At 39.9% G+C, this 25,162-nt stretch overlaps 1 protein-coding gene across 1 annotated transcript in view; it reads left to right on the plus strand.

The window, feature by feature from the left end:
* LIPA (lipase A, lysosomal acid type) overlaps positions 1–17,877 on the plus strand; it is a 24,934-nt gene extending 7,057 nt beyond the window's left edge. The window contains exons 2-10 of the mRNA XM_015823031.1: positions 2,757–2,868; positions 6,331–6,448; positions 7,537–7,735; positions 9,285–9,394; positions 10,581–10,717; positions 14,183–14,329; positions 14,570–14,641; positions 15,111–15,182; positions 16,762–17,877. Coding sequence (XP_015678517.1) covers positions 2,764–2,868; positions 6,331–6,448; positions 7,537–7,735; positions 9,285–9,394; positions 10,581–10,717; positions 14,183–14,329; positions 14,570–14,641; positions 15,111–15,182; positions 16,762–16,992 — 1,191 coding nt within the window. The 5' untranslated portion in view covers positions 2,757–2,763 and the 3' untranslated portion in view covers positions 16,993–17,877. The remainder of the gene's footprint in view (positions 1–2,756; positions 2,869–6,330; positions 6,449–7,536; positions 7,736–9,284; positions 9,395–10,580; positions 10,718–14,182; positions 14,330–14,569; positions 14,642–15,110; positions 15,183–16,761) is intronic.
* Positions 17,878–25,162: the final 7,285 nt, after the last annotated feature.

A 25,162-nucleotide genomic window follows, 5' to 3' on the forward strand; every position in this document is an offset into this window, starting at 1 on the left:
CCCCCCCCTCAGTTGAAGGAGGGAGCGGGTCACCCTGAAGAGGGCGGCCGGGCGATTATCTGATGACGCGATGAGTGAGGAATAGTAGTTAGTCCTAGCCACCCTCATCGCCACTAGGTAGGATCTAACATGTATCCTTGCCTGTGTTCGGTCGGATTCGGTTCGGCTGGTCCTCCAACTGCGCTCTAGGCGTCTTTTCCGACGTTTCATCTCTCTCAGCTCCCCGGTAAACCAGGGAGCCAGTCGAGATCTACGTCGGGTCAGAGGCCGCAAAGGCACGACTCGGTCCAGTGCTGCGGCGGCAGTTGTCTCCCAAGCCGCCGCCTGATTTTCCTGCATACCTGCATTTTCTGGCGTATAAGACAACTGGGCGTATAAGACGACCCCCGACTTTTAAGAAGATTTTCAGGGTTTAGAAAGTCGTCTTATACACCGGAAAATACGGTAGATTTTCAACATGTAGAGGCCAATTTGGTCTATTCTGATATTTATCTTGTGTTCCTGGTGTTATATCTTCGGTTCTTTAGGCATTGAACGAGGCAGAGTGTTGAAAGAGCAAACAAGTTTATTAACTCAGAACAGAAGCAGCCCTAAAGGCTGCTGCACAGCTATTTATACAGTTAACCTGTAGGTGGCAACCAATAGGTTTAAAGTAAGTTTCCCGCCCCATTATCAGCTTGGAGACAGCCAGTCTGGCTTTCAGTAACAGCAACTGTTAAACAATACAGCCAGGGCTTTTTTTCTCATAGAACATCCAGAACAGAGTTCCGCCACCTTTTTTGGATGGAACCTTGTAGGGTAGGCAAGGCGGGTTGTATGACGTGTGTGAGTTCCAGCACCTTTTTTTTTTTTTTTAGAAAAAAAGCACTGTATACAGCAACGTAGGTCAGACATTAAGCAAGTGATTTAAAACAGTTGTGGCCAATACATTACACCTGGCAACTTCATTTTTTGATACATACAACTTTTGCAAATGTTTAGATAGATTAAATGGATTTGTGGTGATATTAATTACTTGTTATAAACTGCACCCGGTTGTCAGGTTTCTTTTCCCCCCAGAACTTTTAATATCCAGTAATTGGAAACTGGTATCTAGTTGAGAATGAAATGTTTGTGTACAAGATACATTACTGCTTTGTAATGATAGTACTGCAGTGTAGTGTAGCAGTTACGGTGCATTAGGAGAACCAGGAATGCTGATTCCAGTGTACCCTCAGCCGTGGAAATTCCTTGGGTAACTAGGTCAGTCAAACAAACCTACCTTACAGGGTTGTTGTAGGGAAAAATCAGAAGGGAGTGCTGTGTAATTTGCCTTGAGTTCCCTGAAGAAAAACAAGATATAAAACTAATAAAGAAAGCAGTTAATGCTGTTCCTTATGGCATAGATCGGGGTAGGCAACCTTGGCTCTTTTATGACTCGTGGACTTCAACTCCTAAGGAATTCTGGGAGTTGACGTCCACGAGTCATAAAAGAGCCAAGGTTGCCTATCCCTGGCATAGATGAAAATGCACAAGGATTAGTTTACTAATTGGCTCCCGTCAGAGTTCTATCAAAGCCAATGATTGTGCAGATTGGCCAGAAGCAAAAGAAGTAATGGGAAGATCATAGTATTCTAGTTCAGGGCTTTTCAACCTTTTCACCCATTGTACCACTTTTAGGATATGGCAACATCCGAGTACCACCAGATGCCTAGCAAGGTGTCAAAAACTTGATGACCAAAAAATAAAAAGGAAAAAAGTGATAAAGTACAGGTAGTCCTCGACTTACAACAGTTTGCTTAGTGACTGTTCAAAGTTACAATGGCACTGAAAAAAGTGCCCCCCAAGCCACAGCCGAGCAAGACACCTGCTGGCCGGCCCGGCTGCGCTCTTCCTCCGGTCCGAGGTTTTCGTTGTTGTGAGCATTTCTGTTGAGGATTGGCAGTGGGGGTGGGGTGGGGGAGTGTTTGGTTTTTATTCCCCCTCCCATCTGCTGGGTGGTTGCAGCAGGTTTTGCTCATTTCACAAGACCCTGGGACACTGTGACCATCATAAATATGAATCAGTTGCCAAGCATCTGAATGTAAATCACAAGACCCTGGAGATGCTGCAACATTCCAGCTGATCGGCGCTTCTTCTGGGCTCAGCAGAAGCACCAGGATCAGTGCTGCTTTCCAGCTGGATCCTGGCACTGATCCTGGCGCTTCCGCTGAGCCCTGACAGCCCCGAAGTGCCGATCAGCTGGAAAGCGGCACTGATCCTGGTGCTTCCGCTGAGCCCTGACAGCCCTGCAGCTCCAGCCATCTCTCACTCAGGCATGTGCGGTACTGCCACTGGTTCAGCTCATTCCCCTCCCCCGCTACCACTTTTCTCGGATGGTCACGTACCACCTGCCAGGTGCCAATGTACCACAGGTGATACCCGTACCACTGGTTGAAAAGCCCTGTTCTAGTTCAATGTTTTTCAATCTCAGCAACTTTAAGAAGTGTGGACTTCAATTTCCAGAATTTTACAGCCTCTAACTATAATGGAGCATTTTTTTTCTGTTCTAGGCAAGCACTATTTTTCTTTTTTTAGCCACAGCTCTTGAGTATAAGCTGAGTGTAAATTAGTTTAAGTTGCTTTATATCATGCTTCTACATAGAACACGAGAGAGCTGCAAATACACAGTCTTACTGTTGGTGTTAGAAGGTTGATTGTTACTGTGTAGTGTTTGTGGTGGGATAGACTTGCATATTTGTGCTGTGGAGATGACCTTTTTTCTTTTTCTTTTGTAGAGATAAGATGTGGCGGCTAATAATCACAGCGATTTTGTTCCAAGGCCTGGTAAATTCAGCAATGCTTGAGAGAAGAAAAAGAGGTGTGGATCCAGAAACAGCCATGAACATTGTAAGTTGTTACTGTTATCACTTCAGTTTCAGACGGTTTCAGTAATTGGTACTGCATATTCTGTGGCCAATATTTTCATGAAGTTTGATCTTCATTGACAATTAGGGTTACAGAGGAAAAACCTGACAACAGGGAGCAGTTTATAACAAGTAAAGCAAAACAGTACAATAAAATGCAGAATTTCTAAAGGGCATCAATGGACAGTACTCTGCTGAGTTCTTGTGAGATAACATATTCAAAAGGGCAAATGTGTAGGAGAAGAGAAGGCAGAGCCAGGGGCTGGTGTTAAAAGAGTTATCAGTCTGGAGTTGTTATCCAAGTCCATCCCTCCATGAATTCCTTTGACTCTTTTCTAGTGCCAACTTAGTACTAATCGTTAGTTGGCTAGATTCTTGTGAATGGAATGTTCCTGATTTTCACTGTAAGCCGACAATATGTTCACCATGGATATTATATCCACTTGGAAGTCTGCCCCTATAGAGCAGGGACGCTCAATATTGACAATATGATAGGATGCATACATGACTCCTGTTATAGCTGTCCTGTACCATAGGTACATAGAGTGGCATTTGGGCACTGCCTTTCTGCAGTTGCTAAACATTAGTCGAAGCTATTGATCAAATACAGAGATGAATTGCTTCAGCATTATTGCTTAGTTTTAGTTCAACAATCATATAACAGTTTCCAATGATAGCTGATTTGCATATTAATAGAACTTTTTTAATGTTCCATTTTAAAAATATTTGCTTTGTGATTTCCCCCCATGCTTTTGTACATTGAATTTGCTATTTTGTATGTTCTTAGATAAGAGAAATAAAATTTCTAGATTTGTTTTTTCCAACTTTTCTAGCTGTTCTGAGGTAGCAAATTTTCCAGACAGCAGAAAAATGGAAATTAGTCCTAAAATGTAAGGTAGTCTACCTACAAGAAAATTTCAAGCTTGCTCCAAGCAGAAGGAAAAAAATTCTACCTAATAATATTTTCTTGAAACCAATAAAGGGAAAATCTGAAAAAATCTGAGCACTGAGCCATTTGAGGCAATATCTTAAGCTGCTTGTAAGCACTTGGCAAGCAGTCTAGACCAGACATGTCAAACACAAGGCCGGGGGGCCAGATGCGGCCCACGAAGCCATCCTGGAAATAGTGAGGGTGTGGCCCCTGCTGCCTTGGCCCTGGCCCAGACTGGCCGGGAGGAAGCCAATGTACAATTTTGTGGTGGCCATCTATGCTGAAACGCATTCAGTCTTAGCTCCACAAGGCCATCTGGAAACAGCGAGGAACTAGCCCCTGCCGCGTCAGCCCTGCCTCCTGGGTGCATGCTGGGGAGGTGTCACCCTTTGTGAGGAATGAAGAAATGCACCATTGCCTGGAAGTGGCCAGCAAATGGCCCTGGCCTACTTCACATATCTGGCTTGATGGGCCGGGGGAGAGGTTTCGGCAGGCAGCTGGGCGCTCTCCTCACAGCGCCGAGAGGCTGAGCCAGGTGGTGCGAATCTGATGAGAAGTGCAATGCTGCCTAGCCCCCGGCCTGCCCAGTTTCAGCAGGCAGCAAGGTACAAAGCTGGCGAGCTTCACACCGCCTGGCTCAACCTCTCGGCACTGTGAGGAGAATGCCCCGCTGCCTGCCGAGACCGGGCAGGCTGGGGTCTGGGTGTCGTCATGCTTCTTTTCGGATTCGCGCTGCCTGGCTCAGCCTCTCGGCACTGTGAGGAGAGTGCCCCGCTGCCTGCCGAGACCGGGCAGGCTGGGGGCTGGGCGTCGTCGCCCTTTTCGGATTTGCGCCGCCTGGCTCAGCCTCTCGGCGCTGTGAGAAGAGCGCCTCGCTGCCTGCCAAAACTGGACAGGTTTGGGGCTGGGTGGCATTGCGCAGATAATGTTGACTCTCACTCTGCTCATGGCATCCTCTCCCTCAGAGCCCACCAAGCCAGATATGTGAAGTAGGTGAGGGCCATGTGCTGGCCACTTCCAGGCGATGGTGCATTTCTTCATTCCTCACGAAGGGTGACACCTCCCCAGCTGCGTTTCTTGCCTGTTTTTCTCCCTCCCTCATCTCAAATATTTTCCCACGACTCTGTACTTAGGAAGGAAGGAAGGAAAGAAGGAAAGGAAGGGGAGGGTCTGAGGGAAGTCCTGCCTTAGGCCTGCCCTGCTGCCCTTTCACCATCCCCTTGCCCCCTCCTTCTGGCCTATCCTGGGGGTCTCCCATCCTATTGCCAAGGAAGCTTTGGATACAAAGCCGGGTCTCCTCCCATGGAGAAGGAATGGGCCTCCCTCTGACTTTGCCCTCGTATCCATCATGAACAATCTGGCTAAGGAGAGCAAGCACTGCAGCAGCAGCCTTGAGGAGGAGGTAAGTGCAACTGGGCGCCCCCTTGGGGCAGTGGGGCTGGGCTTGGTGCCGTGGGTGCTCGAGGGCCAGGCTGGGCATTTGACCTCTGCTGGCCCAGGGCTCTGAGAAGCCCGTGGCACCATCCAGCCTTCCCTCGTATGGCCTGAGAGGAACAGTGAGGCTCTTCCAGTGGACCATGCCTTGGCGTTTGCCCCGGTCCCACCCCGTTCTCCCAGAGACCCTCAGATCTGTCCCACCCTGCCCAGGCCCCCACAGGCACCCTTGACGCGAACAATGTAGAGCTGGCCACGCCCACCCAGTAGGCCACACCCACTCCATCCACACTCACCCAGTAGGCTGCACCCACCCTGGCCACACACACCCGCCCCCCCCCAATGCTGATGCGGCCCTCAATAAAATTGAGTTTGACATCCCTGGTCTAGATCTTTCAATATAGATGTTTTTGGTAGAATAGCTGCCACATTTTGCACCAATAGTTAACTTCTGGATGCTTTTCAAAGGTGGCCCCTGTTACAATAATCCAGAAAATGTGTTTGGATGCATACATGGCTATCTATCATATCTGTGTTGATCGGTAGTAATAGAATAGCAATAGCATACCACCTGATAGTGCTTACAGCACTCTTTGGATGGTTCATTTTACCGACCTCGGAAGGATGGAAGGCTAAACCATTGTTAAACAACTGTGAACGTTGAAACATGTTGATAGTTGCCCAAGCTACTGATCAAATATAGAGATGAATTGCTTCAGCTTTATTGCTTTGTTTTGGTTCACTGGTCATCTGACAGTTATAGCAATAGCTGATTTGCACATTAAGGGAACTTTCTCATGTTTACCATAATAATGACTACTTTGTGGCTTTTTTTCATTCTTTGATTTGCTTTTTAGATAAGAGAAATAAAATATTTAAGCCAAATATCTTTTTGAACCTCTCTTGATATTTTGAGTCAACAAATTCTCCAAAGTTGTTAGCTAGTGTTGCTAAAAATTGGGAATACTAGGAATAGCAGTCCAAAACATCCTGAGGACATTAAATAGGTGAAGGCTGGCTTAGGTACTTTAGAACAACGTAATAATGAACAGCATTATCTTTGATTTGCTTCTCTTTTAGAGTGAACTTATTTTATTCAGAGGATATCCCAATGAGGAATATGAAGTGGTGACAGATGATGGATATATCCTATGTCTGAATAGAATTCCTTATGGGAAAATAAGTCAGAAAACCAAGGGTGAGTATTTGTTTGTAAGCAGATAATAGAGTATTATGAAAGTATATAAATCTTGTTGCAAATCTTGTTGTCACGGCCCTTAACTGAACCAAACAGTACATCACAAGGCAACAATTTTTGAACCAAGGTAACTCAAATGGGCTAACTTAGAGAATGTGTCTAAAATTCAGAGCCCATGACTCCCAAGGGAGGGAGTAAAATGGTTAGAAATGGTTCCTTCCAATGAATTTGGTTAATTTTGGATGGGGATAATTTTGGCAAGAGTCCTCGGGATATTTTGATGTACTAAGTTTCAGTAACCATCTGATATGTGTTTTGAATGTTTCCCTTCCAACCTAAAATAATCATGGAGTGCCTCTGAGAAATGACAGGACATAAATTCAAATGAAAATTCCACATCTTTTCCCCAATTTTTAATGTTGGCTTTCCCCATAAAGTTAATTCAGCATGAGAAAAAGAATCAAATCTTTTAAATTCAATATTACATTCCATATTTTTCCAACTGATACAATTTTCAGAGATAGCAGTTTTCTGTATTTAGATCCTAAGACTGTCCGTCCAGCCAAAGATGTCATATATGTATATTCCAAACTTGTCAACATTCAAAAATTAACACCAATTGTTGGCTTTCAGTATTTAAAACTTGAGAATAGGTACTTTTGATGATATAGCTCCAGATTTGAAAAATTGAATTCTCTCTCATTAATTGGTAATTGCATTTTGTGTAAATACGTTCTTGCAATTGAAGAGCCCCATGAAAATTTTCTAAACAAAGAGTTTATTTTCTGAAAATATTTTCCAGATATTTGAACAGGAATTCCTCTCAGGATATAAATTAATCTGGGAATAATATTTATTTTTTCAGCATTCCCCATTCTCCAAAGGGTGAAGTTTAATGACTCCCATTTATCCATATCTTACTAACCCTCTTTTTTTTTACATTGTATTTATATTACATGTTACCAAGTTGAATCTGCTGTCGTTCAAAGAAAGGCATTTGTACAAATCGCTGTGGAATTAACTTTCTTGCCTTAGGAGAGGATACTGTTGTTCTGCTTCTAACTATGTGTAAAATGCTTCCCTTTCAGAACCGAAACCAGCTGTGTTTCTGCAACATGGCCTTCTTGCTGATGGCAGTAACTGGGTGACCAACCTAGACTACAACAGCCTGGGTTTTGTGCTAGCCGATGCTGGTTTTGATGTTTGGTTAGGGAACAGCAGAGGAAACACTTGGTCCCAAAAACACATCAACTATACCACAAAGCAAAAAGAATTCTGGATGTTCAGGTAGACAAATTTGCTAAACATTAGGAATTGTTTGGTTTTACCCCTCTACCTATCCCTTTATGTTTCACAAGCCTGCTTTTTATAGCTTTATTAATGGAAGTGTGTGTATGTGCGCATGCATATGTAAGTATATAATATTATAGATGGTGAAAACTGCTAAACTGCTATTCTGAAACAGGAGACCTAATGAGGGTGGTACCTTAGAGCAAACCTGGGTTTCTACAGCCCGCAGGTCACATCCAGACCTTTACTTGTCCCTGACCAGCCAGTGGAGGCAGCCCTATTGGTTCTGCCCTCCCCCACAATCCCAGTTTCACATGTGGCCCCTTGGGAAAATTAATTGCCCACTTCTGACTTAGAGAATTTCTTGGAGAGAAGGTTTAAGAATACCAAGTGTTCACTCTGTACAGTAGGCTCAACACTTCAGCTAGGAATAAGAGATAACACTTGATTATGGCCATTATATGACATCTATATAGTTTACACTGTGTAACTAGTGCTGATATCTAAGGAGGACGAAGACATATGATGGCTGATGCATATTGGCTGATTTGTGTGATGAATCATTGTGCGGGATTTTCTTGCCCCATGATAAATAACTGCTATATGGGTAAAACTAACTATGACTTCTTCACCAAATCCATAATATGTAAACTTTTGCTTTCATAAAGGATATTGCTAATTACATTTTTGTCTTTTGTTTTCCAAAGGTAACTTTTTTTTAAAAAAAAGCCATGCTCTTCAGACTATAACAAGAAAGTTGACCCACCTCCAGGTTTACAAACTAAAAAAGACAAGTTGCAGAAAGAAAGGGAAAATGCAGGAAGGAAGAGCTAAGCAGGCTGATTGGGCAATTCTAGGAGCTGAAATGCAGAAATCTTAAAGTTATTGAGGTTGAGAAACCTTAAAAGACTTAGATTCCAGATGACCCTCAGCTATAAAAGTTCAGTGGAAATTTTTGAGCCAGTTGCTGTTTCTTAGCATAGATAACAAAGTTGTTGTAGTTCAGAAAAATGGGAACAGTGAATGGTATGTAGGCCACTTTGCGTTCCTGAAGGTGGAATATAATTCAAATAAATGAGAATGTATGACGTATAAATAAGTAAAAAGAGATCCTGCTCTCATGTGGTCATATTATTCTGGATAGGTTTCAGGATCTCGAGAAGCAAACTATAGAGGTCATTGGAAGACACAAATAAAAATCACAGTGGTGTAAAATTAGTCAAGATTCTTGAAAGCTTTCTTGCAGGATGGAAAGAGGTTTTTCAGATACACTTGCTGCCATTGCTTATGTTAATTGCATTTTATAGTTGTTTCATCCTTGACTTAGTCTTTTAAAATAAGCCTCATCTGCATTGTAAGGGCAGAAGTTAAACCAGAAGTGTCTTGATGGGTCAGTAAAGGACTTGTGAACCCTGATATGACTTGAACCCTGGTATCTATTCATAACATTGACTGGATAATATTTCAGTGTGTGGCGGCTTGGATAATATGGATCCTATTTCTCTATGTAATGTGTAAATCTGATGGATTCCTTTCTCCTCTTTAGTTTTAATGAAATGGCTATGTATGACATTCCTGCCTCAGTAAACTTTGTCTTGAACAAAACTGGTCAGGAGCAACTCTTCTATGTTGGTCATTCTCAAGGCACCACAATAGGTAGGTTAGCAAACTGCTTACTTTACATTGGTAATTTTAATAGCTACATAGCTGAAGTTGAATTTCATAGTGCTTATCTATAAAGAATAATTACACCGAATACAGGTGGATAATCATCTTGATCAGAGTTAGCACAGCAATATGTGGGATGTGTAATCTGAAGGGTATTAGCTTAGGAAAGACATATTTTAAATAACGGAAAGTATTTATGTGTGAAAGCTTGAATGAAGACTTTAAAGTTTTGAAGTGGCTCTGGACTGAATTATGATGTCTTGGACCAAATGAATGCCCGAATTTCAGTTGAAAAAACTGGAAGGCGAGAAGAACTCTATACAGTAAAGTGATATATGGAATACAGTGTGTCTGCACAATGTGTTGAATCCTCCTTGAGGTTTGCTGCCTACCTATTTTAAAAATGGCATACCCTATATTTAACTAGCACAGAGGTCACCAACCTTTCTCAGTTGGCGGACCGGAAGGGAGGGGGAAGCATTTTACAGATGCGCGCGTGCGCATGCATGCACGGGGCCATGAGCACATGCGTGACGCAAATGGGGCAGGGCTAGCACTTACGTGATACTTGCTAGCCCTGCCCCGTTCTTATGCGGCACAGCGCCCCGTTTCCACCTGTTTTAGCGCCCCGTGGCACGGTGTCAGCCCATTTTGGGGCCCCGCAGTACAGCAGCATCCCATTTTTGCACCCTGAGGCACAGTTTTGGCCCGTTTTTGTGCCCCATGGTGCGGTGTCAGCCTATTTTTGTGCCCCGCGGCAGGGCGGCATCCTGTTTTTGCACCCTGAGGTACAGCATTGGCCCATTTTTGTGCCCTGAGGTGTGGCGGCATCCTGTTTTCGTGCCCTGCCAAAACAGGTTGGGGACCTCTGAACTAGTGGATGCCTGTGGAAAAAAGAAATCAAGTTGTTCAGCCTAGCAAGAGATTTTATAACAAACTTCTGAGTGTTTAATCATTTTAGAAACTGCTTTGGATTTATAAAGAAAAATGAATGAAAAAATTCTTCAGGCACAGAGAAAGTCCCCTTTGCCTTAATGATGCTAGCCATAAACAGTGTGAAAATTATAAAATATGATTGCTTTTGTGGAATATGCAACAAATGTTTTCATACTGATTTTGTTCAGCTGCATAGTCTAAGCTCTATTCATGTCTTTTATGTTTCTCCCTCCTCCAGGTTTCATTGCATTTTCAGTTTTTCCAGAGTTGGCAAAAAAGATAAAAATGTTTTTTGGATTGGCACCTGTTATGACTGTGAAGTTTACATCCGGTGGTTTGGTCAAACTTGGAGAACTTCCTGAATTTCTGTTTAAAGTACGTGTTTTGTTTAAAGTATTTGCTTGAACCACAAAGTGCAAATACTAGGGGATGTAGCTAAGTACTACATTTTTTTTTGTACATACTTGAACAAAAGACCGACATGCCTTTGAACAAAAGTCTTAACAAGGAACCCAGTTTTAAACAAACACTGCCTGTGACTTGAGATGTTCCGGGACCTCATAGATGGCAGCTGTCTATTCTGCTTCCTCCTCTTTTCCTTCCATAGCGGGGAAGAGTGAGGTTGAGTTGACAGAGGCAGTAACTGGCCCAAAGTCACTTTTTAAACATGTCCATTATCCCTCTCTCCCAAATTATTGAAAGTTGTCAGAGGTTTTGAAAAAAACAAAACAAAACCCCAAACACTCCACATTGAGATTAATTAATTTCTTGGCCTTGTTGTTTGCAGGAAGTTTGTTGTGCAGAATCTTAAAAGACTATAAATGGGAAAAATCCTAATTTAAGAAATATGTGAACTACTATAGATTAGATTTAACTTTGGATGGATTTGTATTTGCAGAAAAAATGTTGAAAGCAGTTCTTTTGATTATCAGCCCCAGCTTATAGGTAGTCCTTGACTTACAACCATCCTTTTACTAACTTTTACAACGGCACTGAAAAAAGGTGATTTATGATCATTTTTCACACTTACCATCATTGCAACATTCCCATTGTCACATGTTCAAAAATTCAGATGCTTGGCAACTGACTCATATATATGACGGATGCAGTGTCCCAAGGTCATGTGATCACCTTTTGTGACCTTCTGACCAGCAAAGTCAATGGGGGAAGCCAGATTCACTTGGTAACTTTGTTACTAACTTAACACAGTGATTCACTTAACAACTGTGGCGAGAAAGATCATAAAATGGGGCAAAACTCAATGAACAACTGTCTCAACTGAAATTTTGTCTCAATTGTGATGGTGAGTTGAGGACTACCTGTTTTTTTTCTGGTGCGTTAGGCTAATCTAAATCTTGCATAGGTAAAATTAAAAAAAAAATTATGCTGTTACCTACTTCCAGAGGACTTGTTTCCACATGCACCTCCAGGTGCATGTTGTTTTATTAAACATTAAGGTTAAGTGGCATTCTTGGTAGTAACGCCAGTCCTGTTACACAAGAGATAATCATTGCTGGCAATCTACTGAACCTTAATTATTGAACATGCTGTCATAGGGCAAAATTTACTCTGAAGTACCATGAATTCAGTGTTAAAACCATTGCAGGAAAATGGACCAATGCTTCCACGGAATTTATAAAATAAAGCAGAGTTTTGATTATCCTGAAATGATCATATTTAGCATTAAACAGTGTACCCCAGTGCATTAGTTTGGCTCATCTTGCCAGTTGCAGATTGAGAATGAGAAGTGATCAGTTGCTCCAAGTTCTCTATTGAGCTGGTGCCTGGAGAATACTTGAATTGAGTGTTGTGTGTTTTACCTGTTCTTACAACTGTGAGGTTCTACTGCCAACGTTCTTGAAAAGATGAAGTACCCTATTCAGATTGGGGGGGAAAAATAGTAACTGCTGATCTTCTAGGCATGGATCAGTCAAGAGACTTGATAGCAGTTTCAGTCTCACTGAAGTAGCCATGAAGATCCTGTCCACATGGATTTATCTGCTGAAATTAATACAGAATTTTTAAGTGCAGAAGTTTTCTGCAATGTGCAGAGTGCCACCAAAAGCTCTATTAAGAGTGAGGCAATCATACGACTCTGTTGTATTATATGAAACGTAATGTTTTCTCTGTGTCTTGTCTCAGCTCTTTTTTAGAAAAATGACTCCCTTCTAGGTCCCTCTCCCCCAAATACAGGGCCCAGAATAATGGTTGAATATTACAGGAAGACAACTTCTGATTAAATATTAGGAAAAACTTCCTAACTCTAGGAGCAGTTCAACTATGATATAATTGTAATAGTTATTATGCCATAGGATATATGAAATAAAATTTTATTTTTAAATGTTTGGGTTATTTATTTCTATCCCATCTTTATTATTTTTGTAAACAACTCAAGGTAGAGAACATATCTAATACTCCTTCCTCCTTCTTATTTCCCCACAGTAACAACTCTGTGAGAGTGTGACTGGCCCATGATCACCCAGCTGGCTTTCATGTCTAAGGCGGGATTAGTTGTTAGTCCTGGTCGTTAGGCCAGCACCTTATCCACTACACCAGACTGGTTTTCCAAGTTGAAAGAAAATTAGTAGATGTCCTTAATTAATTTAAGTAGATATACTTCTATTCTAAATGATAGACTTGAGATTCCTTGAATCAGATATGTGGTATTTTTCTGCCTGTTTATGGCTAGATAGATTCATCACAGGAAGTTTCAAAATAGTTTGTTCCAACTTTTTTCGCTGCAGTAAAGTACAGATAAAATTAGAATCTCATCTTTTTACTTTTACATAATTAGTAAATACTACCTATTTCTATAACAACAAACTAATCATCAAAACCCCAAGCCAAAATTTTATTTTTTTTCCCCGTTTCAAATGCAAAATCCAGAGATGATCTCCTGAGTGGAAGCAAAATTGGATACATTCTTTAATTAAAACAGTTACTTTTGCCCTTTCTGCAGCTCCATCACCTTTCCCATCTATTCTTCCTTTGTGGGAATTGACCTATCCTTCTATTTTTGCACATACGGAATTCTTGCTACAGTCAACATAGTTAATAAAGTACCATTTTTTTTCCAAGATCTTTATCTTGAAGTAGTCCTAAAAGAAAACTTCTGGTTTCAGTTTTATGTTTGTTTTAAGAATCTCCTGAATTAAAGGATAAATTTGCCTCCAATATTTCTTTGCTTTATCATAATTCTACCAAATATGATAAAAAGTACCTTCTCTACAATTATTTTTCCAGCAGACATGTGAAACACCTTTATACATCTTGGTCAGATTATCAGGTGTTGGGTTCCAGTAATACAGAATTTTATAAAAAAAATATCTCAGGTTATTGTTCAGTGTACAGTAACTTGATTCCATTCATTCACGTACAGTATTTTCTCACTGCTGTAGTATTGTGACCAAGGGTTGGTTTTATCCATGAATCATACAGTATTTAAACATATTTATTTTCCAAATTCAGTCTTGGAGTTTTGTAAACCTTGGCAATAACATAGAGCATAGAATAATAGGGTTGAAAGAGACTTTGGAGGTCTACTAGTCCAACCCCTGCCGATGGTGGAAAATCCTATACCACTCTGGATAAATGGTGGCGTAGTCTCTTCCTGAACTCCTTCAGTGATGGAGCATCCACAACTTCAGGAGGCAAGCTGTTCCACTGATTAATTATTCTCACTATCTCAGGAAATTTCTCCTTACTTCTAGGATGGATCTCTTTAATGATCTTCCACCCACTACTTTTTGTCCAGCCCTATGACTTTATGTTAATTATATTTAGAAGCATCCTTATTTTTTTAGCAAAGTGACCTATGTTATGCTATTCTTATTTTGGCAGGAAATATTTGGAACTAAGCAGTTTTTCCCCCAGAATGCTGTTATAAAATGGCTTGCTACCCACGTGTGCGGCCAGGTTTTAATTGATGATCTTTGTGGCAACTTTTTCTTTCTCCTGTGTGGATTTAATGAGAAAAATCTAAACATGGTAAGTACATGAATTAAGAAGCCTAAATGGGTAAACTCTTGTTTTGAAATGAAATGAATTAAGCTATAAATGTTTTAAAAATAATACTGTGTATGTTATCAGACTAGCAAATACTCTTCTCTAAGCTTATATATATCTCAGCTATTTGGTAATGAAAGACTGAGAACCATTGCTAGCTTAAAAATGGCATGTTGGTGTCTCGGTTATAGATTTAGCTAATCAATTCACTGTTGTTTTCAGAGCCGAGTAGAGGTCTATTCAACACACTGCCCAGCTGGAACATCTGTCCGTAATATGCTTCACTGGTCTCAGGTAGAGTTGAAATCCCCAAGCTGATTGAGAAATGCTTGCTGCAATGGTGTTTAGGTTATTGGCTTGCATTTATGGGTCATGATTCTAATGTTAGCTTTTACCTCTGTGGCAATTCTGCACATGTTCTTCTAGGAGTAAGACCAATTGAACTTTGGAAGTCTTACTTCTAAGGAAATTCCCTCAGCAGGAGGTGGATGTTCCAATTAGTGCAATTATTTGCACTAAACCCTGGATGCCTGCCAGTATGGGAAGACTTTGGAAAATATACACAGTTGTGTTTCTCAAGGAATGGGTGGGTAAACAAGTGTTACAGGAAAACTGCTACACTTGATAATTTGTTTTCTCTTCCTATGTATAATAAATGCCTCAGATCAGAAAGGCAGTATGTAGAATGAATGAATGAATGAATGAATGAATGAATGAATATTCTTGAAGGCATACAGGCCTTTAAAAGTAACTTTATTTTCAGGCTATAAAGTCTGGAGAAGTCAGAGCATTTGACTGGGGAAGCAGAAAAGAAAATATGGCTCATTATAAACAGGTAAGAATTTCCAAAAGGAGAGACATATTAGACTGCAATATTATCAGACAACCAGTATAAAGATAGTTCTTGACTTACAACCACAACTGAGTCCAGAGTTTCTGTTGTTAAGCAAATTTTGCCCCATTTTATGACATTTCTTGCCACAGTTGTTAAGTGAATCACTGCAGTTAAATTAGTAACTTGGTTGTTAAGTAAATCTGCCTTCCCCATTGACTTTGCTTGTCAGAAGGTTGGAAAAGGTGATCAAAGGTAACACTGCAGATGTCATAAATATGAGTCAGTTGCCAAGTGTCTGAATTTTGATGACGTGACCATGGGGATGCTGCACTGGTTGTGTGAAAAACGATCATAAGTCACTTTTTCAAATGCCATTGTAACTTTGAATGGTCACTAAATGAACTGTGGTAAGTTGAGAACTATCTGTAATGCTGCTGCTTTTTTTTTTTTTTTTGCAAATACATAAATTTTCTTGTGAATGGCCTCATCCTAAGGCAGGAGTGTCTAACTTGCCATGTCACGTGACATGTCGTGACGTATTGTGACTTTTTTTCCATTGCTGGCAATCGGGTGGGCGCGGTTTCGGCATGACACATCCGGCCCGCGGGCTGGCAGTTTGACACCCCTGTTCTAAGGTAATGATGAGATGTTCCCTCCTTCCCCTTTATAATTATACTTTCAGGGCAAAAATTCCCCATTTGTATCTATTTAGGGACTTAATCATCTGTGAAAGCCTGTTTCAAGTGAAGTTAGCTATGTGGCTAAGAAGAGTGGCACTGATTGTGATGGTTGATTCCCAAACTGATGAAGATTCAGAAAGCTGTCATATAGAGAGAGTCGGTTGAAAGCCGACCCATTATTTGTTATCATTATGAAAAGACCAGCACCATCCTAATTTTGCTGGGTAACATTAGAAATCGTTCAGTTGCTGAAATTCCTGTAACCTCTTCCATTTTTTTTCTGAATAAATCTTGTTAAAGAGAACTCTGGGAATTTTGCCTAAAGAGGATTGCTTACAGTTTTGGGCAACCAAAGAGAGTGACACTCATCTCTGGGAAATATTTGGCAGAAGCCATGCCTGGCATTTCAACTAAAACTTTATCTTAGCCCAGGCATTCTCTACTTAGAATTCTTTTTATCCTAGTTGGCCTAATTATACTAGAGTACTGGCATTTAGATATGGATTTTTAGTGTAGTTTATGTTAAGAAACTGAGTTATTTTTGTTGGTTTTTTATTGCACATATTTATTGGTTTATTGTTTTGTATTTTTACTGTTTTAATGTTTTACATAACTTGGAAATCAGCCCCAAAACTTTAGTTATTGGGCAAATGAGATATAGTAAATAAATATATAAGGATTACTGTGGCCATATTTTTATATGTTGCATAGAATTTGTTCTGGGAAAAATGGGAAGCCTTTGTTAAACAGTTTGCCTCAGGTGATTTGTTGAACAGATCTGGAGAACCTTGCCTTTCCAGTTGTTGCCAAACTACAACCTCAGCCAGTTTGCTCGGTGGTGACATCAGGATGAGAATTTCTTTGGATTTTTTTAACCATTATTTTTCCTTCTTTCTTAGCCAACACCACCTCCCTACAAAATGGAAAGGATGATTGTTCCAACTGCCTTATGGACAGGTGGCCATGACTTTCTTTCAGACAGGAAGGACATTGCCATCTTACTGACTCTGATCCCAAATTTGATATACCACAAGGAGATCCCAGAATGGGAACATCTGGATTTCATCTGGGGCCTTGATGCCCCACAGCGCATGTTCAGAGATATGATTCAGATGATGCACAAAGTTTAATATGCCCATTGATTACTTGAAGTTGTAGTCTCAAAACACTGATGCAGTTGTGAGAAGGAAGTCTTGCTGTTTACCTATATCCACTATTATTCTGACACAAGCCTTCCTGCAGTACCTTAAGAAGTGGAAATTTTGCACTTGCCATAAGTTTTTTAAACCATGCAGTTCAATGGAAAGGCAGAGAAAAGGTACTGAATGAAACCAAATGCCCTTGCGGTGCTGCTATTCTTGCACTATTCAGATAATTTTTGAAACAAGGGGAAGGGAGGATGACAATTTATTGAAGCTTGCTAATATCCATGATATTGAGCCTGTGAAAGCTATTTAAACATGGCTGCATATGTGCGATTTTATTTTGATTATTTTGTTGGAACAAATTCCTTTCAGAGTGCACTTAAATGTTGAAAAATTTGCATAGTTTTGATAAGGAATCAATAAGGATAGTTAGCAATGGCTTAAGTTTAACATCTATGAAATTTACATTGACGGCTCATTCCAAACCACACTCCTTGTTTGCTTAAAATGTGAAAGAAGCACTTGGAAAGCAGCACCTTGGTATTCTCTAAACACAAGTGATCCTGAAAGTAGATTTTACAAAGTAGATTTCCTGCCTTAAAATCCTCCTGTGGATTTTGCAACACATACTTAAAGATGCACCTTTCTGTAATATGGAAAGAACAAATATTTTCGTTTGTTTCAGTAGGGAGAGACCTGCAGCAGAAGCTTCTTGAGTTTATAGTCCTGGTTTTGGAAACAGATGTATGCATTATATTTCTGGGGCATCTGGAAGACTTGGGTGTTTTAAAGGGAGTGGGTATTTTAAAGGCAACATCATGTGTAGGGGAGACTGATCTCTTGGGAATAAATTCTTGATCTTTTATAACAAAATATGCTTCAGCTGCCTTAATTGCTATCCTGCAAGTTTTTAATGCGTATTAGAATTAAATACTGAATGAAATGGGTTGCAGATCCGTGGGTGAGCATGTCTGTGGTGTTGGAAAGTAGCTTCATTGCAACAGAGCTTTTCACCAGCCTAAGAAGGCAATAATTGAACCCAATGAAGATGGATGTTTTCCTTAAGTTGATTGGATGGGATTTCTTGCTAAGAATCTTAATGTCTTGAAGGCTAGAGATAGGCACTCCATCAGATTCCATCCTCTGTCATATACATCTTACGATTGTGTACAGTCACATGGGGCATTATGAAAATGTTGGAAGGAGGACTCAATATTAAAGTCACCTGAATATTTTGCCCTTAAATGTTCGGCTACATTTTAGAACTTTTGTCACAAGCCCATAATGAGTGGTGGAAAGGAGAAATCATTTTTAGCAACTCTGCAATGTGTGTTCCTGAAGACACTTCTGTTTCTCTTCATTGATGGTTGGCTATAGAGAAACAGCCAGGGCATTGCTTCAGTTGTTCTGATTTGTTTTTCTTTAATTCTATAAAATTCCCTAGCTAAAGGGATAAGATTACAGATGGGTATGCTTGAAAGAAATCACTTTTCCTTCACACTAGAGCAGGGGTCCTCAACCTTGGCAACTTTAAGACTTGTGGACTTCAGCTTTGCTGGCTGAAGAATTCTGGGAGTTGAAGTCCACAAGTCTTAAAGTTGCCAAGGTTGAGGACCCCTACACTAGAGTACGTCCAAAATAAGGAATCTTAACCTTATTACAGCAGATTTTATTCTAACTGCTTCTAAAGTTTTCCCCAACCTGCTATCCTTGTGTGTCAGACTTCCATACCTACAATTCTTGGCCATATGAAAAACTAATTGGGAGATTATGGGCACTGAACCTCAACTCATCTGTAGAGAATACCTTATGTAAAAGTTGACTTGATCATACACTTAAAGCCTTATACATGTTATGCTTACATAAAACCTTATTTTTAGATCTCCAGGACTTGACACCTAGTAGGGTGGGCACAAGCTGTTGTATTTTAACAAGCAGATTTAAGGACTGGGTCTCGTTGACAGCCAATGTGGTGTAGCAGTTAAAGTACTGGCTTGCACTGATGAGACCTGAGTTTTAGGCCTTCCTCAGTCACAGAAGTTCAATGTGAATTCTTAGACCAGTCATTTTACTATTAGTCCAACTTGCCCCACAAAGGCTGGTCTGGAGAAACCAGGAGGAAGCACATTATACACCTGTCTTGAGCTCCTGTACTAAAAGCAGGCTGAACATTGAACAAATAAATATGGATGAAATGGCAATAAACTGTACCATAAAACGGAAGCATGCTTACCCAAGGTTGTTTGATTTGTTTTAACCAAACATATAGAGCAGGGGTCTTCAAACTTGGCAACTTTAAGACTTGTGGACTTCAACTCCCAGAATTCCTCAGCGGGCTGGCTGAGGAATTCTGGGAGTTGAAGTCCACAAGTCTTAAAGTTGCCAAGTTTGAAGACCACTGATATAGAGAGTAGAAGAGGAGAGCTAGTTTAATAGTTAAGGTAGCAGACTAGAAATAGGAAGATTTGAGTTGTAGTCTTGCCTTAAGTATAAAAGCCAGCCGGGTGACTTTGGGTCAGTCTCTTTCAGCCCTGACATCAGGCTCAAGTGACTTGTGAGAAAAATGTTATGAAGAAAAAAAAATAGAACATGAGGAACAAAGCTCTGTAGGGTCAAAGCTTGATATGCTGACTCTAAAGTGCTTAAGAGAGTGCTATAAAGCACTTCAAAGGAGCATGAAAGTCCAAATGCTATTGCTATTGACGCTGGGTAATTGTATCTATCCTGTTTCTTTTGCAGTCTTATGGAAGTGATTTACCCTTTCCTTTTACTGAATTATTTTCCAGTTTCCCAATTGAGTAAAGAGCCGTGGAATTTCCAGCCAGTTGCTCATCTGAATAGGGATAGCAAAATAGTGATTGGCAGTTTCATTTCTGAGATTAGCCAAGACCAGTTAGATGCTGCCATCTGCTGAAGTGGATATTTGAATAGGAAAGGCCCGGTATATCTAATGCTTTTGAAAGCCAAGGTCCTGATAGTGTAAATAAAGCAGAGAACATCAGGTCATACTATCCTAAATAGTATTTGCAGGATGGCAGATGGAAAGCAAACGTTTTCTTGTGGAAATATAATTATGGCTGTGGGAAATGTTTTATAGAGCTAGGTTAAAATTAATGATAGGTACACCATTGAGGATATTCAGCAAGGCAGAAGTGCCTTCAAATTTATGACCAAGATTTTGGTTTGTGCTTAGAAATGACACAAGATGACATGTACATACCAATGTCTATATACCAGTATGTATATACCAGTGTACACCCTTCAAGATATTTTAGACCAGTATTTAAGACCAAAATAACTCAAGATCTTTTAGACCAGGGGTCTTCAAAACTGGCCCTTTTATGACTTGTGGATTTCAACTCCCAGAATTCCTCAGCCAGGCACGCCAAGGGCCAAGTTTGAAGATCCCTGTTTTAGACCAACAGAATTCCCCAACATACCGCAGCTGGCTGGGGATTGCTAGAATTTGAAATCCACACATCTTAAAGTTACCAAGTTTGAGAAATACTGTTTTAGATTTCAACTGCCAAAACTCGGGCTGGAAATGTTGAGTGTGAATAAACGGGCAAGGTTAGTGAAAATGTACTTATTTTCTTGCTATTTGTTTCTGACTAATTTATTTCTATTTGTTTCTAACTAATTTAACAGACCATCCGCACTAGCATTATATCTAACAGGCTCTACAAAGAATTACATCCAGTTTTAACAGTTGTGGCTAATTTGGGTTATGTCCAGACTAGAACTTGCAGAAATATTTTTCACAAACATAATTAGGAAATGGATTTAGAGGAATTAATATTTAAGGGTAGCCAGGTGTTCTAGGAGTTAGCATTTTCTTACAGTGGTCACCTACAAATATGACTATACTCTCCAATCTTTCCCATGCTAATTCAGCCTGGGTGTTAAAGCAACACACCCCAATTACATTAAATTCTCTCACATATGCATACGCTCTCATTCTGATTAGATTTTCACAGATACACAAGATTTCACATATTCACATACCCTGATTAGATCCCTGGCGAGAAACTGCTTGCAAATTTATATACAGAGAATAGGAAAACACCATGCATACCAAACCTGGATAAATCACCCAAAATTGGTTAAAAGTAGTAGTTTTTAGGATAACACAGAAAGAACTCATTACCCAACCGGGACTTTTAAAATTGATTTAAAGTGTTTTACTTACAGTTAGGTAAAAAGGACTTTTTTTTTAAATAACAAATTTTATTGGTTTTTTAACTTTTACAACAGAATGCTCAAGACACACCATGGTGGTTAGGTGATCAATCATCCAAAAACAAAATCATATAATAGCTCAAGTAAATACTTGATAAATGTATTATCACTTCAGGTATCCCTTCTAAAATACTAATCCAGATATATTCTAATTCATAATCTTATAAGTCATTGATTTTATCACAAATCTCTCTTATTTCTTCAGATAGCATTTACATCTCATTCAAATAATTATCATGTCTAAAAAAAAAGAACACACCTATTATTACACAAAACATCGCCTTACTAACTTAACACACTCAATTAGTTGTTAAATCAATCCGAATTTCTAAGAACCTCTTTCATATTCTTATTCTCATTCCATTACAAAATAATTTTCATACAAATAAACATATTACTCCAAAAAATACATTCTTACTGTTTAACATATATATTCTAATAATCACAAATTCTCAACTCTAAATCTTAGTCCTTAAATCAATCCATATTTCTCAAAACCTTTTTAATCCATTACATATAATTTTAAATTTCTCTGTTTAGTCTTATTCTGGCTTTCTTTTTATGCCAAGCAGGTTTCCATAACAAAGCCTCTATTTCAGCAAATAGATCTCCCAGTATTGCTTGTAATGTCATTTGGGTCAGTAAAAGACCTCCCATCCTCTGTTTTTGACACCTGGTCCTATCTGCTGGATAAAACACTCGATCGTGTCCAATTTTATACTTAGTAGTTGATTATCAAAGTTGTCGTAATTCTCCAACAGTTGTAATTTCAAGTCCATTTCTGTTAGTTTTGCAATTGTAGATAGTTTAGTTACAATCATTTTTGGTCATCCAAAGTCTCCATAGGTTGTATGTAAATTAATTCCTCTTCTATTGCTTTTTGGTCTGTAGAATGATCAAATAGAGTCTGAAGGTCAGTTTGTAAGTTCACAGTAGAATTTCTGTTTATTATTTCTGCAGTACTCTCTCTTATTTGGGAACATATTTCCTCAGTAGCTTCATAAATTTTTTCCGGTATGAGTTTACGGTTGAGTTGTAAATATGATTTCTCCATTTCAGTAGTAACTAAATCCAATCCTGTTATCTTTTAGTGGAGGCTATATTCCAAAACATTTAGTCAGTATCCACCCCCACCAATAACAGCTGTTGCACAAAAAAAAAAACAAGAAACAGTTGCAGTTTTAGATTTCTCCACAAGGTGTCCTCAGTAAACTATGAAAGTCTCTTCCAGACACCAAGAATGAGGTTAGCAAAGTCAAAGAGCTGTGGAATCTCTTTTCTGGCTTCTCATAGAGTTTCCCCCCCCCAAACAATAAAGATTTATCCCTTTAGAAAAATAAGTCCAGGACATAGGAAAACAATATTCTCCAGCTTAGAAGATATAATAAAGTTTTATGATAAGGATTTTTCCAGGGCCCCCAAGTAGCCAAAAATAAAAATAGTCAATAAGAAGTTTTTTCCTTTGTTATGGAAAGCTCTTTTCCCCAGATAAACAAAGGCAGCTCTTTCAAAGCAGGGAAGTAATTCCAAAAGGCTTTTAACAGGAGCGTAGTTAGGCAAAGAGAGAGAGGGAAAAGTCTCACTGGGATCATCCATGATGGTTTCTTAACGCTTAGATGTTCTTTTGACTTTCGGCTGGAGCAGCTAAATGATCGGCCATGTTACTGGCCGATCTTTTCTCCGTCGACCCTGAGGAGCTGCCTCAGACCGTGGAAGGAGCTGCCTCCTCCTCCCGCAATCAACGAGAGTCCTCCTCATCGGTAGTCACCCCTTCAGGGTGACTTTTCAACTCAATTAAGGGTCTACCGGCAGAGGAAAAGCAGGTAACGAAGAGAGAAGTCTCTTCGTGTGCCTGCACCCACTGCAACCCAAAACCGGAAGTCAGAAAGGACTTTCTAATAAGCAATTTTGGGTAATGAAAGAAAAAAAATTGGGAAACACTCCATTATGGTTTCCTTATCTTGTTTTCTCAAGTTTTGGGCACAAAGCCAAATTTGGCTGCAATTAGCCTCCATTTTATTATCTCTAGGGCCCAAGCAACAAATACTGTTAGAAGGTGGTGGCTTGTTTTACACCATACCAAGTTCCCATTTAAAATATTATTATGACATAAAATCAGGTGGATTGACGGAACCTGGCAGATGCCTAATGAGATGTCCACCAGCATTGTGTTTCTTGCCCCATTCCATGATACAGAAAAAACAGACCTAAGGCTGAGATGGTTCAAGATGGCTTTAATCCACTGGTATAATAGTAGTAGTAGTAGTAGTAGTAGTAGTAGTAGTAGTAGTAGTAGTAGTAGTAGTAGTAGTAGTAGTAATAAAACAACAAAAACAACAACAACAACAACAACAACAATAATAATAATAATAATAATAATAATAATAATAATAATAATAATAATAATAATAATAATAAAGTTGGAAGGGACCTTGGAAGTCATCTAGTTCAACCTCCTGCTCAGGCAGGAAACCCTAAACCATTTCAGACAAATGGCTGTCCAGTCTCTTCTTAAAAACTTCCACATTGGAATGCTTGCATGTTATTGCTTCCTGACAGCCACCATTTTACTATTAAAAAAAAAAAAATCAAAGTGAAGCTTTAGATCTCTCTCAAGAAAAAGAAGCTGAAATTGGGGCAATTAAAACTGTTAGAGTAGGAATGACAGTACAATGTTCACAAGTACTCAGCTGTGATTACGGTTCTCTGCTAAGTTGGAAAGAATACCGTACAAAGGTAAAGTGAAGTGGCAGCTTGCCTTGTTGGAAACTGTGGGTGTTAGAAGGGTGGGAGAGAAAAATCTCATCCCTCCACCCCATGTGACTTTGGATAAGTGGCAATCTTGCATTTGATGGGGCATCATTTGTCAAGCTCCACTTCCATGGTAAACATTTTCTGTGTCACGGATTCAGCCTGAAGAAGGAGCAGAACGTTGAGGAAAAGTTCCATGTTTACTCCGATGATCATTGAGTGGCTGCTTCACACGAAAGAGGGACCCTGAACAATGGAAAAATAAAAGTTTTTATAGACATTGGGGGCTGCATGTGGGAAATCCTAGCGATCCAATTTGATGGCCAGTTTGAAGAAGCTGGGCAGATCCTTGTCAATGCGCCAGGGGATAGTTCTATTGTTAGGAAAAATTAGTATTTCAGGAGGCAGCAGAACTGGGGAAGTTCATTGTGAAAGCTAATGGAATGTGGAGGTCATCAGCTGATGAAAAATTGGAGTTTCTCTGGATTGCAACCTCCTTGTAAGTGTTGCCTTGGCCTGTTCCGTGAGCTGATGAGGAGGCTTCTATTTTTTTGGGATGGAATTGCAGGGTGCTTTGTCTGGGACAGGGAGGGAGTTATAGTATGTTAGGAGCAGGCAAAGACATGAATTGGGTTTGATCCTGGTCATATCCAGAAGACAAGGAGGAAAGGATGCAATCTCTAAGTTCATTTTCTCCACCACTCAATAAACAAATTCTCTCTCAAAATTCACAATTACAACTGATTCAAAAAATGCTTACTGGTCACAGAATTGTACCACATGGAAATAATGCTTTTTAAAAAGTGTACTCTAACTAACTGACATAATTCTTTATAATGTTATTTTTTTCCTAACATGCTTTCCATATTTCATCTTTTTATATTGATGTCTTTTAATTATTTCTTACTAACCAGGTGTGAGTATATAGTGTTTATTACTTTGGGATCAGTGAGAGACTAGAAGAATACCTTCTAGATCAGGGGTGTCAAACTGCTGGCCCGCGGGCCGGATGCATTATAGTGAAACCGTGTCCACCCCATTGCCGGCAATGGCAAGAAAGTTTGATATGTCGCGATACGTCACGTGAGGTTATGAGTTTGACACCCTTGTTCCAGATCATTGCAGCACATCCTGTCACAAAAATTGTAATGATAGTGAACAAAAG

Source organism: Protobothrops mucrosquamatus, unplaced genomic scaffold (assembly GCF_001527695.2).
Source record: "Protobothrops mucrosquamatus isolate PMUCROS unplaced genomic scaffold, P.Mucros_1.0 scaffold1746, whole genome shotgun sequence".
NCBI classification, from domain to species: Eukaryota; Metazoa; Chordata; class Lepidosauria; order Squamata; family Viperidae; genus Protobothrops; species Protobothrops mucrosquamatus.